Genomic DNA, 18,040 nt, shown 5'->3' with positions numbered 1-18,040 from the left:
AGTTTTCTTGGCTATATGTTTAATATAAAATGAGAGCAAGGAATATGTACAAATTCCCATATACAGATTTACAAAACAAAAAGTGACTGGAGAAATTCTGGAAACAAACATTTATCACCTTAGTATTGTTTGAATTTGGGTTACATGTCAGTCTGATGCTTCAACAATGCCATATTCGAGGCTGCCAATCAATTTGAGTCAACTGCATCAAAAACCAGAATTCTCATTTTACAAAAATACAAAAAAAATCTCTTCAGTGCACACAATTACAAAAGCCATCTCTGAGTATGTTACAGAAATGTTAACGATAAATCAGAGTACTCAAAGGTATTGTACAAATATCTACAATAAACAATTTTACAAAACATTCTTTAGCCTACCCTGTGCTTACTACCAGTGGAGTAAAGGAACACAAAACATTGACTCACAAAGGGAAGCTCCAAATGGTAAATCTTGTTTTATCACCAACTCTTAAAAATAAATATGGATTATAATAGAAACTGCTTGAAGTACTGTTTGGCACATGAGACCATAGAATAAATCTACAACAGAAATTGTGTTGTGAATTCTTGCAGTGACCAAAGTCTAGTCTATAGACCAGGGTAGGTTTGACATGACATTTTGTCTGTGTTCATTACAGTAAACAAGTCATTTTCAAAGACATATATACAATAAAATCAAAGGTGGATGACAGACAGCTGTGAGAAAAGTAAGGATATTTCCCCACAACCTCCGAAACAGCCTACATGTTGAGCCAGATCATTTCAGTGGGGGCTTTTTGTTTGAAAGTCAGGGGGGCCACAAACCGACCTCTTCTTTCACAGTCACTCGAGATAGTGTGCATGTTCCACTTAGTTGATGCTGACCAGGCCGCACTCTTTGTGTGTGTTCAGACTGTGTTGGTGTTGTTGGCTGCAAAGGCGTGTAGGTTTCCCAGCTGACTCAGACCACTCTGGATATGGGCTACGTGAATCTCTACGTTGTTCTGGAAGCAACTGCAAAGGCAAGACAAACATTAAGACCAGGTGAACATGCACCCACCATCTTCTATTCCTTCCTCTGAAGTCTTCCACCACAGTCACCCATCTCCTCGCATAGTGCTAAATAGGATGAAATATTGGGCAGATTGGATGTGAACTGTAGAGGCACTCACCTGAGGTTGGAGGGGTCGATTGAGCTCTTTATGTCATTCAGAGAGTCAGTGAGTGATTTAAATTCAAAGGAGTTCAGATCTCCTCCCTCAGCCAGACACTGGAACAAACAAATACATGCTCAGGCAAACAAATAGAGTAGTGCTGTGATGCTGTGTGCGCGCACCATGATCTGATCTGATCATCATCATCACTAACCTTGATCTGCAGCAGTAAGGCAGTGAGGCCTGAGATGAGGTGTGTGAGGCTGGCGTTGGAGACGCACTGCTGGTCGTCACGGAGGGTGTTGGTCTGCTGCACCATCTCCTTGGCCTCCTCCTCACAGCGCTGACGCAGCTCTGTGGGCCGGTCCGCAGGAGCCATGCCCTGATCTGGGGCCAGCTGGAGAGGACAGAGGGACATGTGTCGATTCATATTCTTGTATAAACTGTTCTGGGACCAGCCAAAGAGAAAGATGCTCATTTAAGCTTTGGAAACAAATATGCAATTTATCAGTGTATCGTCATTAGACAGCCTTCATTGATGATAATCTAAAAATGACTATTGGTGATGTTTTGCTCGTCTCATGCCTTCTTGCTAAATACACTCGGAGGTAAGGCGATCTGTTACACGTCTAGCTGCAAGACAAAATATAGCCCCTTTACTGAGATTAGACCGAAAGATGTGCCAGTGTGTCGTCACCTCGTAGCAGAACTGCTGGACCTCGTGCAGCACCTTGTTCAGGTCTTTATTGAGCTGCTCCAGCTCCAGTACTGTGGTGGCATAACGCTTCTGGAACTCTAGGCCTATAGGCATCGAGCACGACTTCTACAAAACACACAGCACAATTTAATGTTAAGTTGTATATATTTACAATTTCTATGATGGAATAAACTGTTAGGAACATATTCTGTCATAATACGGATTTAGTATTTTCTGAGACTCTACCAGTTTTTCAGCTTCTGCGTTCATATCCTTCAAGTGCTTGACGTGTTCTTTCTTGATCATGAGGATCTTGGAGAGCCTCGTCTAGGAGGGAGAGATTCTTAGTGGGACATTTACCTTCACATTATGCTCTATTATCCTAGAAGCAGAGTCAAGATAGGAAGACTGACCACTTGGACGAGGAACTTGACAGGGAACCCTCCAAGCGTGTCTCCGTCCGCTCCAGGGAGTTTGTTTTTCCATGGAGACTGGCTGATGAGGGGATCATTGTCCTGTCACAGGAATATGTGTAAATTCCAATGGCAAATAAGCAAAGCAACATTGAATTAAATTGAGAGACAAAGGGTCAGTCATAATCATGTTATAGCAATAGAAGTACATGTAACATTCACAGTGATCTCAAATTATCACAAATAACACTGTAAAGACAATACCTAACCAGTATCCCAGATGACATCATTCAGAAATGAATGATTAGAAGTGATGAAACTACAGTACCAGTCAAAAGTTTGGACGTACCTACTCATCCAAGGGTTTTTCTTTATTTTTACTATTTTCTACATTGTAGAATAATAGTGAAGACATCAAACTATGAAATAACACATATGGAATCATGTAGTAACCAAAAAAAAGTATTTAACAAAATCAAAAGTATTAAAAAATGTTTTTATTTCACCTTTATTTAAACCAGGTAGGCTAGTTGAGAACAAGTTCTCATTTGCAACTGCGACCTGGCCAAGATAAAGCAAAGCAGTTCGGACACATACAGAGTTACACATGGAAGAAACAAACATACAATCAATAATACAGTAGAAAAAGTCTATATACAGCATGTGCAAATGAGGTAGGATAAGGGAGGTAAGGCAATAAATAGGCCATGGTGGCAAAGTAATTACAATTTAGCAATTAAACACAAATGGTAAAAAGTGCAGAAGATGAATGTGCAAGTAGAGATACTGAGGTGCAAAGGAGCAAGATAAATAAATATAGTATGGGGATGAGGTAGTTGGATGGGCTATTTACAGATAAGCTATGTACAGGTGCAGTGATCTGTGAGCTGCTCTGACAGCTGGTGCTTAAAGCTAGTGAGGGAGATATGAGTCTCCAGCCTCAGTGTTTTTTGCAGTTCGTTCCAGTCATTGGCAGCAGAAAACTGGAAGGAAAGGCAGCCAAAGGAAGAATTGGCTTTGGGGGTGACCAATGGGATACACCAGCTGGAGCGCATGCTACGGGTGGGTGCTGCTATGGTGACCAGTGAGCTTAGATAAGGCGGGGCTTTCCCTAGCATAGACTGGTAGATAAACTGGAGCCAGTGGGTTTGGTGACGAGTATGAAGCGAGGGCCTGCCAACGAGAGCGTACAGGTCGCAGTGGTGGGTAGTATATGGGGCTTTGGTGACAAAACGGATGGCACTGTGATAGACTGCATCCAGTTTGTTGAGTAGAGTGTTGGAGGCTATTTTGTAAATGACGTCGCCAAAGTCTAGGATCGTCAGTTTTACCAGGGTATGTTTGGCAGCATGAGTGAAGGATGCTTTGTTGCGAAATAGGAAGCAGATTCTAGATTTAATTTTGGATTGGAGATGTTTAATGTGAGTCTGGAAGGAGAGTTCACAGTCTAACCAGACACGTAGGTATTTGTAGTTGTCCACATAATCTAAGTCAGAACTGTCCAGAGTAGTGATGCTGGACGGGTGGGCAGCGATCGGTTGAAGAGCATGTATTTAGTTTTACTTGCATTTAAGAGCAGCTGGAGGCCACGGAAGGAGAGTTGTATGGCATTGAAGTTCGTCTGGAGGTTAGTTAACACAGTGTCCAAAGAAGGGCCAGAGGTATACAGAATGGTGTCGTCTGCGTAGAGGTGGATTAAAGAATCACCAGCAGCAAGAGCGACATCATTGATGTATACAGAGAAGAGAGTCGGCCCGAGAAATGAACCCGGTGGCACCCCATAGAGACTGCCAGAGGTCCGGACAACAGGCCCTCCGATGTGACACACGGAACTCTGTCTGCAAAGTAGTTGGTGAACCAGGCAAGGCAATCATTTGAGTAAACAAGGCATTTAAACAATCATTTGAGTCTGCCAATAAGAATGTTGTGATTGACAGAGTCGAAAGCCTTAGGCAGGTTGATGAATACTGCTGCACAGTAAGGTCTCTTATCGATGGGGGATATATCGTTTAGGACCTTGAGCGTGGCTGAGGTTCACCCATGACCAAATCAAAATATATTTTATATTCTTCAAAGTAGCCACCCTTTTCCTTGATGACTGCTTTGCATTCTCTAAACCAGCCTGAGGAATGCTTTTCCAACAGTCTTGAAGGAGTTCCCACATATGCTGAACACTTGTTGGCTGCTTTTCCTTCACTCTGCATTCCAACTCGTCTCATTTTGGTTGAGGCCAGGTGATTGTGGAGGCCATGTCATCTGATGCAGCACTCCATCACCCTCATTCTTGGTCAAATAGCCCTTACATTGCCTGGAGGTGTGTTGGGTCATTGTCCTGTTGAAAAACAAACGATAGTCCCACTGAGCGCAAACCAGATGGGATGGCGTATTGCTGCAGAATGCTTTGGAGCCATGGTGGTTAAGTGTGCCTTGAATTCTAAATGAAATCACAGACAGTGTCACCAGCAAAGCACCCCACACCATAACATCTCCTCCTCTATGCTTTACGGTGGGAAATAAACATGGAGATCATCTGTTCACCCACACCACATCTCACGAAGCCACGTGGATTCCAGACCCAAGGATAACTTTTTACCCATCTAATGTCAATTGCTCGTGTTTCTTGGACCAAGCATCTTCTTATTGCTGTCCTTCAGTGGTGATTTCTCTGCAGCAATTCCACCACAAAGGCCTGATTCACAGAGTCTCCTCTGAACAGTTGATGTTGAGATCTGTCTGTTACTTGAACTCTCAAGCATTTATTTGGGCTGCAATTTCTGAGGCTAGTAACTAATGAACGTATCCTCTGCAGCAAAGGTAACTCAGGGTCTTCCTTTCCTGTGGCGGTCCTCATGCGAGTCAGTTTATCACAGCGCTTGGTTTTTGTGACTGCACTTGAAGAAACTTTCAAAGTTAATGACCTTTTCCCGGATTGACTGATCTTCATGTCTTAAAGTAATGATGGACTGTCGTTTCTCTTTGCTTATTTGAACTGTTCTTGCCACAATATGGATTTGGTCTTTTACCAAATAGGGCTGTCTTATGTATACCACCCCTACCATGTCACAACAACTGATTGGATCAAACGCATTAAGGGAAGAAATTCCACAAATTAACTTTTATACGGCACACCTGTTAATTGAAATGCATTCCAAGTGACAACCTCATGAACAGGGATGCAAACTGGTGATGGCCCAAAAAGGCAACTTGTTTTGTTGTACTGAAACTTGCAAAAAAAAAAGAAAAGAATCCCTGCTAAGGGGAAATGCAGGTTTTAACTAATTAAACAACAAATAATAGGATCTACATGATCAGTCTCTGTGTGTAAAATAAAGTGGTTAATCTGTTTAGGATAGGGGGCAGCATTTTCACTTTTGGATGAAAAGCGTGCCCAGAGTAAACTGCCTCCTACTCAGTTCCAGATGCTAATATATGCATATTATTAGTAGTATTGGATAGAAAACACTGAAGTTTCTAAAACTGTTTGAATGATGTCTGAGTATAACAGAACTCATATGGCAGGCGAAAACCTGATAAAAATCCAACCAGGAAGTGGGAAATCTGAGGTTTGTAGTTTTTCAAAGCTTGGCCTACCGAATACAGTGTCTATGGGGTCAAATTGCACTTCCCAAGGCTTCCACTAGATGTCAACTGTCTTTAGAAACTTGTTTCAGGCTTCTACTGTAAAGGAGGGGCTCATAAGGGCTCTTTGAGTCAGTGGTCTGGCAGAGTGCCACAGGCTCGTGATGCTCGTTCCTGTGAGAGGTAGCTCTCATTCCATTGCTTTTCTGCAGACAATGGAATTCTCCGGTTGGAACATTATTGAAGTTGTTAAAAACATTCTAAAGATCCATACGTCATTTGACATGTTTCTACGAACTGTAACAGAACTTTTCGACTTTGTCTGGACCTAGTGCTCGCGCCTCATGAAGATGGATTACTGGGCTGAACGCGCTAACAACAAGTGGCTATATAGACAAATTATTGACTTTATGGAACAAATCAAACATTTGTTGAACTGGGATTCCTGGGAGTGCATTCTGATGAAGATCAAAGGTAAGTGAATATTTATAATGCTATTTCTGACTTCTGTTGACTCCAACATGGCGGATATTTCTTTGGCTGGATTGGGCTCTGAGCGCCAAGCTCAGATGATGCTTTTTCCGTAAAGTTTTGAAGTCTGACACAGCGGTTGCATTAAGGAGAAGTGTATCTTTAATTCTGTGAATAACAATTGTATCTTTTATCAATGTTTATTATGAGTATTTCTGGGATTTGATGTGGCTATCTGCAAAATCACCAGATGTTTTGGAAGCAAAACATTACTGCACGTAATGCGCCAACGTAAACTGAGATTTTTGGATATAAATATGCACATTATCGAACAAAACATACATGTATTGTGTAACATGATGTCCTATGAGTGTCATCTGATGAAGATCATCAAAAGGTTAGTGATTCATTTGATCTATATTTCTTTTTGTGACTCCTATCTTTGGCTGGAAAAATGGCTGTGTGTGTTTTTGTGACTTGGCTCTGACCTAACAATCATATGTTGTGCTTTCGCTGTAAAGCCTTTTTGAAATCTGACACGATGGGTAGATTAACAAGAAGTTTCTTTCATTTGGTGTATTGGACTTGTTAATGTGTGAAAGTTATATTTCTAAAAATATATTTTAGAATTTTGCGCGCTGCCTTTTCAGCGGAATATTGTCGAGGCCTAGCCATAAGAAGTTTTAAAGTGAAAATAGAATGAACCAGGAATTCTATTTTTGCTCTATTATAGTTGCAACTATAGTAGACGTCGATCAAGTGCACAAGGCTACATGTGTGCAAAAATAATGTTCACAGAGTAAAACATTTAATAATCCCCCCTCGCTTTCGGCACATCGGCAAGGAGTCGTATACCAGTTAATACTATAGCGAATGGTTAGGTTACAACATCAGACAAGCTAACGTTAGCTGCCTGACCTTATTAGCCAGCTAATTTTCACACCATAAACTCAATTGTGTGTCCAGTTAAGTTGGCTAATATTGCTCAACATTTCTCTGGCTAGCCAACGTCAACTTCGATCTAGCTACTGTAGCAATATACTTAACAATACTTGTCCCAAAACGAGACAACCTTTTTCAAGGTCAGTCTAGCAAAAACAAACTACCCGCTATTCAAAGTGCTCTGAACAAACATTGGCACATTCTAAGATCCGATGATGGTCTGAAAACACATTACCGATACTTTCCCTTGTTCGTATTCTCACGGGGCAGAAATCTCACAATTGGTAAACTCTGATTTACCACCCCAAGATATCCCTGCACAATGTCTATTTGCACCCCTAACGGATGGAAACTACAAGTGTAATGGCTGTGCTCAATGTAATGACACTTATAAATGTAGATCCTTCAAACACCCCCAAACAGGGAAACAGATCCCAATCAAAGGTGTCATCACGTGCTCCACTAAGGGTGCTATTTATCTTATAACTTGTCCTTTTGTGTGGATAAAATTGTGTGGATAAAACAAAGCGCAATTTAAAAGTACGCATCTCGGAGCATCGTAGCACCATTAGCTGCAAAAACTCAACTTACCCAGTTGCGGCCAACTTTTTGGAAGAAAACCACTCGATTTCGTCTCTACGTTATTTTGCTATTGTAAATGTTTGTAGGCGTATGTAGCCAAATTGTATCTATGATCGTACGCTATCCATTTATGTTTTTTGTATGTTATTTTAATATGAGGATGAACCAATGATATCAGACCACACCCGGCCATGATTACGGACACCTGTGTGTCGACACTATATAAATGAGTCATCCTGCAGTGTTTGTCATTATACCCTGATGATGACAGCTTGTCTGTCGAAACGCTGGGCATAAATATTTTTGCACCTGAGCTCCTAGAGTGTGCGGCTCTCCTTTATTTTTGTAAGCATTCCCCTCCGCTAGCCAGCACCTCGCCTAAATAGGTGTTTCTTTCACCTCTAAACAATACTTGTTCCGCCACACTTTCTCCCTCAGCTCAAATTTTCCAAATGCCAGGTGTTTTTCGGTTACAGCGCATGAAGTGCGGTTCATCACCTTTTCAACCCCATCTCGGTGGTCAGGCTTATCTCCTACCTCTGTTATCGTTCAGGGGACGCCCTGCTGTAATTGGTAAATTGCCATTCCACTCTCCGCTCTTTCAGCATACGCTGATGCCGTAACTAGCACATTGGTTGTCGTGTCTCTCTTAAGTAGCGTGCTGCATTCTATTGTTATGTGAACGATTGGCTGAACCTTGGATACAGCCAGTATTGCTCCAAAGGCGCATCACTCGTTCACTTACAGCCAGTAGTGATCCAAAGCACCCCCGCACAAACTTTTCTCATCACGAATCACGCAGGTCACCTATTTTGAGGCGAATTTCACCGAAAGGTGACTAGTTTGCATCCCTGCATGAAGCAAGTTGAGAGAATGCCAAGAGTGAAGGCAAAGGGTGGCAATTTGAATTCTCTCAAATAAAATATTTTGATTTGTTAAACACTTTTTGGTTAGTACAGTACTCCATATGTATTATTTCATAGTTTTGATGTCTTCACTATTCTATAATGTATAAAATAGTAAAAATAAAGAAAAACCCCGTATTGAGTAGGTGTGTCAAAGTTTGACTGGTACTGTACAATGTGCACCGTTTCCTTCTTACCATGAGGACTGGTGTGGTGGCGGAGGCGTAGGTCACTCTGGGAGGGGTCATGAAGTTTTGGAAGCGGGAGGGTCTCAGTTTCTGTGCGAAGGTTGAGATGGGCATGGTCTCGTTGGGCTCATTACTCTGGAGGGGGGAAAAACAACAGATTTAAATCAACCATATCGTTGGTAATACAGCAGGAAGTAATTTATTGCATCGTCTTTTTCTTGTTCCCTTGTGATTTCCATGTAGCGTGTGTGATTGAAGGATTGTTCTAAATGTTTTGCTTTTTAAGTTGACAACAGCACTGCTGGTAATGGACAGACTCCGGTTTCTCTGTGTGTTTGATGTTTGCCGAGGTCAGAATCCCTCATTCTAACATGTCAATGCTGAATGAGTAATGAAGACCAGGCGTACCAGCACTTCGTAATCAGGCACGGTGTGTGTGCCCAGCCCATTCCGGTCAAAGGTCACACGGTAAGTGGCAGCGCCCGTATCCACGGCATCGATCTGCCCAGTGAACAGGCCGTCATGGACTCCCCTAAGACGAGCTGGAACACACAGAATCCATCTAATCTGGAGATTTAAAGGGGACTTTGGGTGCTATGACTACAGGTTTGCTGATAGCTACTTTTAGGGTAGGGGCTGCTGGTATTTAACAAGTCATTTCGGTTGCCATCACTACAGTGTTTTACCGGTGACTTTGGTTCCTATGACGAGCGGCAAGGGGATCTCGTCGGGGAGGTCTTTGCAGTGTGCCACGTCGAAAAACTTCCTCTGCTGCAGCATACGCATCTTCTGCCTCTTCTGCCTCAGCGCAGTCCGCTCCTCAGCAAAGAACGCAGACGAACACCTAAAGGGGAACATTTAACTAAGTAAATTTTACACAAACAGTTGGTATACTTGGTGTGCGTGAAAGACAACCAAGGAAGGTTTCTTTAACATTCCAGGATATTTCCCTGAGAATCCATGGTGTCCATAAGATGTATCATTGGTGATTCGAAATAATTAAAAAAAGAACAACGGGATATTCATGGGGACAATCTACTCACTTCAAAAGGAAACAGAAAAATAAATTAATGCAAACCAGATTTGGAAGGTCAGTCTTTAAAAAGAGAATGTGCTGTAATAATGAACAATACCGTCTGGGTTTCCCCATCAGTCTCCTGATTGTACCCCACTCCACGCGGGTCAACTTCCTGGTCTTCAGGTTGGGGAAGGATTCTTTCAGGCACAGGCAGAAGTCATTGTCACCTTCAAATAAAGGTCTGGGTGCAGGAAAAGGTGTCAGAGGTCAAAGGAATTACACACTGGGTGTGTTTAAGTTATACAGCTGTCGTGGTAGTGTAGCTTACCCATCTATGTTAGAATAGAACCACTCGTAGATGCACCATTTGTGTGCTTTAGGAAGTTTGAGAAGGTTTCTCAACCTCAGCCCGATTCTCTGAGACACTTTCTTATCTGGGGTCGTCACATTAGCAAACTTCTGAAAGAAAACAATCAAAACAAATTAACAATAATGAAGTCAAATAGTTTACAAAAGCACATCTGGGTTATCCTGAGCTATAGTAGTTGATCTATAGGAGGCAATGCTGTCACCTCTGAGTTGAAAGAAGGTAGTGTATTTGCAAAGAGGGGGATAGGACAACGATGCTGGCCAAAAGCAAGGCATTTATTTTACAGAAGCAACAGGGTTTGCTTTGCCCAGCTGTGTGAGCCGGAGCTATACCTGGGGTACAGAGGTGACCCTCTGGCTCCTTCTAGGGGATCTGGATGGGAGGCGCTGCTCCTCCTCCTCTCTGAACAGTCTGCTCCTCTTGGAGCTCCGTGTGGGCTAGACACAGGGACAGGAGGGTCAGCATATCGGTGAGAATAATGTCAATGCTTAATAAAAATGTTTTTCAAATGTGCAGATAGATGGGGTAGGCGTGTGCCATAAGCAATACTATGATGAAACAGGGGCACTGATTTGTTTAGAACAAAAATTAAGTTTCAAGGTAGAACTGATCGTGCAAATCATAACATTGAGGGTAACTTGGACAAACTGCTAATGGGAAGTTCTGATAAGACTATCAGTGTCCACTTAATTAACAGTGATTAAGTCACCAGATAAATCGATAGGAGACCTAGAGTTTCAAAGGATAGATGTGATGAAGTGCTAGATTGGCCAACTCACCGTTTCCATGGACACCAAGGTGTGTCTTCCTCTCGTGTTGTGAGCTTTTGTTTGTTTCTCATTCAAAGTATTTGACAGACTGCCCTCTGGAGATGCACAAAATATGGCGTTATCAAAAATAGATTAAACTTGCATCTTACAAATCACCACTGCTCTCTCATTGTTTGTTTCACAAAACTCTGAAATGTCTTCCTTTCCTAGTATTCTTACTTCATGACCATACAGGGTTCAAAATTACACGTTTCCCCTTGCCCAGGGAAAGTTAATAAATTGTCAGACAAAAACAATGCAATAAGGTTGTCCAAATGGACAAGCAAAAAATCCAAATCACGCAACAAAAAAATCAAATGTGGCTACTTCAATCAGAATTGGATCAGTATCCTCTGGATGCAATGTGTTGCACACTGTCCTCCCAATCTCTTCAAATTGCATCGGAGTATAATTACTGTAGGTCTGCCTACATTGACAGGCATGGGCGGTCTTTCAATCATGCAGTCGCGAGATGCATTTTTGAGATCATAGCGAGCCGCGTGTGCACATTTGTTGATATTCATTGCTAATTAGTGAGTTATTTGCCCAGTTATAGCACATTTTTGGTCAGCAATGAAAATCCTGGTTGCGCCAGCGGGCAGTTGCCAGAGGAGAGGGAGAGCCATTTGTGCAGCAGGTAAAATAATGACATACAGACTAACTAGATGGCCAATTCAAAACATATTGTATAGTTGGTTCTCACTAGTTAACTATTAGCATGTATGAATGTCATTGTCATGTCCGATATCCTAAAATAACTTTCCTGCGGCACTCGTGTATATCCGCAAACGGCAGACAGACAGTTGATGAAACCATTGCTTCTTACTCCAGTTGTAAAACTGTCCCTCAAGCACTCAAAATTGGCTATGATTCTCCTCTATTCAATACCGGCCATGTAATTCTGGAAAAGTATTGTTCGTAGCTTAAAATGCCCCACATTTATTCTTATGTCCTCTCTGGACTTCCGTGTTTACCTAGCATCCGCTATGGGGATTCCTTAGTAACGTTACTTGTTAGCATTTTGTAAAAATTCTGTTAAGTGACATTTTTGGGTCTTTATTTACATTTGAAAAAATATTTTAAAAATAGCACGCCTATGGTGTTACTACCATTAATACCATATATCCCAGAATGGCAACAGGGACAGTATGAAGTTATGGATAGTGCCCAACCCTATTGACAAGTAACTCATTTTATAAAATACATAAAAAGTAATGTTGCAGGGTGACCAACCATCCTCCAAGAGATTCCAGGAGAGCTACTGGGTGTGCAGGCTTTTACGGCAAATGTTTTAAATCAGCTGCTCAACAGGATAAGCTGACTGGTGTGTTTTGAGTAGGGTTGGAGCCAAAGCATGCACACCTGGTAGCTCTCCAGATGGAGGGTTGACAGCTTATCAGTGCAGTATCTTATGGGGGGAGGAGGTTAAGCGCTTTGCTCAAGGACACATAACCAGGAGATACTGTATTATACATGGGATCAGAGACCAGCAGCCTTCCATTGTCAATAATAATGAATGTTATTGTGAAGTGGTTCCTTGTATCATACAACACAATTTCCTGTCACCTTTTTGGCCCACGGTGTGACTTGAGGTTTCGGACAAGTAAAAAACAAAATCAGTCCTACTTGTCCAAAGGACAAGTGGCTAAAAAAAGTTAATGTCAAGCCCTGCCATAGCTGAAAGGACTGGTTTCCACGTTATTGATTTCTCCTATTAAGTATTCTGCAATCAGTAGTCTTACAGGAAAGGAGAGTTAACTACTTATAAGTACATACTTACCACATCAGACAATGACATCAGTGAATAAAGCACATTGATGGTCTAAGACTATAACAATTGACAAGTTAAGAGTTCAAATGGGCTTAGTTCCGAGTCTGACACATCACCTGTGTGTTGCATTTTTAAGCTTGTAATTACAGACTTTTAAAGACTCCTAATCCAATGAGGGACTGACATCTCCAACCTTTTGGGAAAAACAGTCAACGTGGGCATGCAGTATATGCAATACATAGGTTACATACACAGACAGGGATAATAAATGCAATGTGTTAAGCTACAGTACCTTTCAGACTGACTAGCGCCTCTGCTGAAGAGCCTGCAATCAAGAGAAGAGGGGAATGATCCAAGACTGACATGGAATTTGTCCTCCACTTAAACAAAATCCTGCATTCTTATTCATCCTTTCTCTCATTTGATGGTGTTTGAGGATTGAGTGACTTTATTCATGATTTTGGATTTACATACTCAGTGGCCATTCACAAAAATGGTTCACTCCTACAGACAGTGAGTCAGGTGGCCATGGCTTGCTATATACAGCAGGCAGACAGGCATCCAGTTACTGTTTGGTTGAACGTTACAAATGGGCTAAACGAGTGACTTAGACTGAATGTGTATTGTGGTCAGTTGAAGGTGCGCCGGTTCCAGTACATCAGAAATGGCTGGCCTCTGGGCTTTTCACGCACGACAGTGTCTAGGGTTTACAGAGAATGGTGTGACAATCAAAAAACCTCCAGTCAGCGGCAGTCTTGTGGACGAAAACAGCATGTTGATGAGCAAGGTCGAAGAAGGGCAAGAATCTTGCAAGCTAACAGGCGGGCGACAAACAGGCATATAACGGCGCAGTATGGCATCTCAGAACGCACAACTCATCGGTCCTTGTCTCGGATGGCTATTGCAGCTGAAAACCACACCGGGTTCCATTCCTGTCAGCTAAAAACTAGAAGCGGCTCAAGTGGGCACATGAGCAACACAATTGAGTGGAAAAACATTGCCTGGTCCAACGAATCCCATTGTGGCACGATGATGGCAAGATTTGGCGTAAGCAGCATGAGTCTATGGCCCCATCCTAAATGGTGTCGACAGTACAGGCTGGTAGCGATGGTGTAATCACGTGGGGGAAAAAAATTCTGCCACACGTTAGGTCCCTTGATACCAACTGAGAAACATTTGAAAGTCATACTTTGTAGAATCCATTCCTAGAAGAATTATAGCTGATCTGGAGGCAACGAGGGGTCCGACCCAGTACTAGATGGGTGTTCCCAATAAACCGAATGTACAGTGCCTATGGAAAGTCTAAACCCCTTGAACTTTTAAAATTTTTGTTCTGTCAGTGCCTAGATTTGGCGATATTTGACCATTCTTTACAAAACGGTTCAAGCTCTGTCAAGTTCATTAGGACAGCAATCGAAGTCTTGCCACACATTTTCGATTGGATTTAGATCCGGACTCTGACTGGGACATTTACCTTTTTATTCCACTATAGCTTTGGCTGTTTGCATCAGGTCATTGTGATGTCATGCTGAAAAGGTGAACTTCCATCCCAGTTTCAACTTTCTTGCAGAGGGCAGCAGGTTTTCCCTCAAGGACTTTTCTGTACATTGCTCGATTCATTTTCCCCTTCATCCTGATAAACGTAACGCTTTGCATTTCAATTGTAGTTTCGTCAGACCACAACACTGACACTGCTTTTTTTTTTTATACTTCAAAACAGGATTCAAGGTGGGTTTTCTTGAGTAATGGCTTCCTTCTTGCCACCCCGCACCTCTCTGATTCAGAGGAGTTTAAATTGTGTGACACATTTCGGTTGAATGCATTATGCAACTGACAAGGGTATCCCCCCCCCGCCCCCCCCCCTTTTTTTTACAGACTTTGACCAGTCTTGGCCATAAAAGCCTGCAGCTCTTTCAAAGTTGCCTTTGGACTCTTGGCAGCCTCTCTGATCAGTCTCCTACTTGCTCAGTCATCCAGTTTAGAAGGAAAGCCTGATCTAGGTAGGGTCTTGGCGATGCCATACACCTTCCACTTAATAAAATCATCTTGACCGTGCTCCAAGGGATATTTTAGGACTTTTTAAAATATTTTCATACCTATCCCCTGATCTGTGCTTTTCAACAACTTTGTCCTGGAGTTCTTTTCAAAGCTTATTGGTTCTCATGGTTAAGTGTTTGCTCTGCAATGTCCAACCCAGCAGAGGGAACATACAGGAACTGCTGAATTTATCCTGAAATCATCATGAAATCACACGAATAACTACACAGGTGGAGGCTAAATAACCTGGTGTGTGATTAAGGTGATTGGTTACAGCTGAGCTAATTTAAGATTTATATTAAAAGGGGGTGGACACTTGTCCAACCCCTTTGATTTTCTAAAACATTCCAGAATATTTCTCACTTGGAAATTGTGTGGTAGGATGTGTAGATCAATGGGGGGTGGAAATGTATTTATTCCAGCTATAAATCAACAAAAGGTGAACATTTTATTTTGAAGGGGGGGGGGGGGGGGGTAGGCTTTCTACAGGCACTATATAAGAAAACCCATAGGTCAATAAAATGTAATATTTGTGAGAATCCAAAAATGTGGTGTTTCATAGTGAGGAGGAGATGAGCTCCAGTCAGCAGTCCCCATATAGCCCGGGGGCATCTGTAAAATAATGCTCATTGGAGAGAATGTGATCTTTATTAACCCAATAACCCAAGGTCAATTATTGACAAAGGTAGTTAGCTAGGTACAAATAGAAAGAATAGCAGGTGGTCTGACAGTTTATATTTCAACTCTACAATCGATGTTTGTTAAATACCGAGGAAATTGGCAGTTTGTGGCTAGAACAGTTACTAGACAAATATGACAACTAGCCAGCAGTATGACCCCTCACATCACCCATTAGAGGGCTGTTCTGTCAGTGTCTTGACAGATAAGACTGCTGAATAGGCGATTTGTTTTTAGATGTTTAAACAGCAAGACACCTATACAAATGATGTATTTTAGGAAACAGTGTTTAATGTATGTAACTCGTTAACAGTTAGCTAAATGTAGCTAAGTAAGTTTGATACAAATACTCAGAAATCAAGTAAGCAAACAAAGCTCAGCTAGCTAACGTTAGATTTCTGGGTTGATAGCTAACGGGCAACAAACAAGCCTGCAAACCTTTAGTTAGCCATAATGACAATCGCCTAATTATTTTTAGAGCAGCTAGCTAGCGTACTAATCTGAGCTAACGCTTGTTAGCTCGGTAAGCAGCTAGCTTCACAAGCTAACTTGCTAACAAGCGTTAGCTCACTAGCGCTTGCGTCTAGAAAACTAGTTTACAAACGCTTCAGGAAAAAAGTGCGACAAGTATTCAGTTAATAACAGTTACACATACAAGGTTCTAAAGTAAACATTTCCTCACATAATTATATTGGTAGTTTAAAAGTCTTGTTAAATTCGTGTTATTACTTACTCTCGTCTAGCTGGTCCATCTCCGCCATCTTGAATTAGCCGCGCTGCTTTTTTCAAAGACCATATTGTCAAGATGCATTCTGGGACAGTGTGTCTGCAGGGCAATTTTTTATGGACTGAATTTATGTTTACACCTAGATAATAAACAGTAACATTATTATTATCATGTAAACTGTTTATGTAAAGGGATGCTTAAATTGGGTAGCAATCAAATACATGCATTTAGTTATCTAAGCCAATATGGCATGGAAATGGTAGAGGGTGAGGGTAGGAAACAACACATCCAATCATGCTGACCCTCAACACTGGGGCCCTCAGGGGTGCGTGCTTAGTCCCCTCCTGTACTCCCTGTTCACCCACAACTGCGTAGCAGCACATGACTAACACTCATTCCACATAGCTATTATGCTGCATGAGGCAAGTGCCCGGCCCTGGCCAAATGCTCTGTTTAAATGCAAATCCACCTCATATGAGCAATATATATATATATATTTTTTAATACAAAATATACACTTACTGTATGCAGTTTATCAAAGTTGCACCAGGAAATATTGAATGGAATGGTAAAATGGAAATGCGAGGGCAAGATGAGGATGTATTGTAGCCAATGCTGTTTCAAAACAAATCCTGGTGCAACTTTGCTAAACTGAGTACAAGTACACTAAGTTTGTCTTTGTATTTGAAATATTTGTTCTCGCTTATATAAAAGTTATGTTCCAAAGGTTTCCAAAACTGTATCGCAAGTGATGATTAATAACGTTTCTAAATGTTAAACAGAGCGTCAAGATTGTAGTTCACATGGAGCCAGCTGTGGTCCATACCTTCAGCTGAGAACCCAAGAGGGGAACTGGCTGTAGTTCTCGAGAGCTAACCTTAAACATGCTGTCCGAAGGAAGAAAAAAACTCCATATAATTAACCTTGACAAGACAATGATACATTAATGAGAGGGCTTCATGAGTTACTGGACCATGCAGAAGCTCATCAACCATAGCTGCGGGAAGTAGGGATGCTTAGGGTGCTGTAGCCCCCCCTGAAAAATCAGAATAAAAAAATACAAATGTAGTGCACTGTGCCTTTACTAGTATTGGCCAGTGGTGTAAAGTACTTAAGTAAAACATACTTTAAAGTACTACTTAAGCAGTTTTTTGGGGTATCTGTACATTACTATTTATATTTTGGGCAACATTTACTTTACTACATTCCTAAAAAAAAGAACACACTTTTTACTCCCTACATTTTCCCTGACACCCAAAAGTTACATTTTGAATGCTTAGCAGGACAGGAAAATGGTCCATTTCACACATCAAAATAAAATCCCTGGTCATCCCTACTGCCTCTGAATTGACAGACTTGTCTGAGTGTTGGAGTGTGCCCCTGGCTATCTGTACATTTTAAAAACAAGAAAATGGTGCCATCTGCTTTGCTTAATTTAAGTCATTTTAAATAATTTATACTTTTACTTTTGATACTTAAGTATATTTAGAACCAAATACTTTGACTTTTACTTAAGTAGTATTTTACTGGTTGACTTACCTTAATAGAAAGGTATCTATACTTTTACTTAAGTATGACAACTGGGTACTTTTTCCACCATTGGTATTAGCAGACCGATATAGAAGTCAGTAGTGCAGGCAAAAAAAATCTTCAGCATCTCAGCTTTGGCATAAAAAGTTAATTGTATAATTAAGAACAGTATCTTACAGAATTCAGTA

The 18,040-nt window shown here is 41.5% G+C and overlaps 1 protein-coding gene across 2 annotated transcripts; it reads right to left on the bottom strand.

Annotated features, from left to right (window-relative positions):
• Positions 1 to 2: 2 nt before the first annotated feature.
• Positions 3 to 16,456, bottom strand: lin9 (lin-9 DREAM MuvB core complex component). Of its 2 annotated transcripts, none has more exons than XM_021600800.2 (15): positions 16,329 to 16,456; positions 13,173 to 13,205; positions 11,080 to 11,165; positions 10,633 to 10,737; positions 10,259 to 10,389; positions 10,046 to 10,171; positions 9,599 to 9,756; positions 9,321 to 9,454; positions 8,922 to 9,047; positions 2,246 to 2,347; positions 2,079 to 2,159; positions 1,833 to 1,958; positions 1,350 to 1,532; positions 1,154 to 1,251; positions 3 to 995 (listed from the first exon to the last, which is right to left on the bottom strand). In XM_021600800.2, exons 1-15 carry the CDS (start codon positions 16,354 to 16,356, stop codon positions 890 to 892), a joined length of 1,623 nt encoding a protein of 540 aa, XP_021456475.2. In that variant the 5' UTR covers positions 16,357 to 16,456; the 3' UTR covers positions 3 to 889. The 2 variants fall into 2 exon arrangements, with proteins under 2 accessions (XP_021456475.2, XP_021456476.2); XM_021600801.2 differs by having other exon boundaries at positions 10,259 to 10,386.
• Between the last annotated feature and the right edge of the window lie 1,584 nt (positions 16,457 to 18,040).

Source organism: Oncorhynchus mykiss, chromosome 4, assembly GCF_013265735.2.
Source record: "Oncorhynchus mykiss isolate Arlee chromosome 4, USDA_OmykA_1.1, whole genome shotgun sequence".
NCBI lineage: Eukaryota > Metazoa > Chordata > Actinopteri > Salmoniformes > Salmonidae > Oncorhynchus > Oncorhynchus mykiss.
The sequence above is the reverse complement of the archived record's forward strand: the minus strand, read 5'-3'. Positions and strand labels throughout refer to the sequence as shown.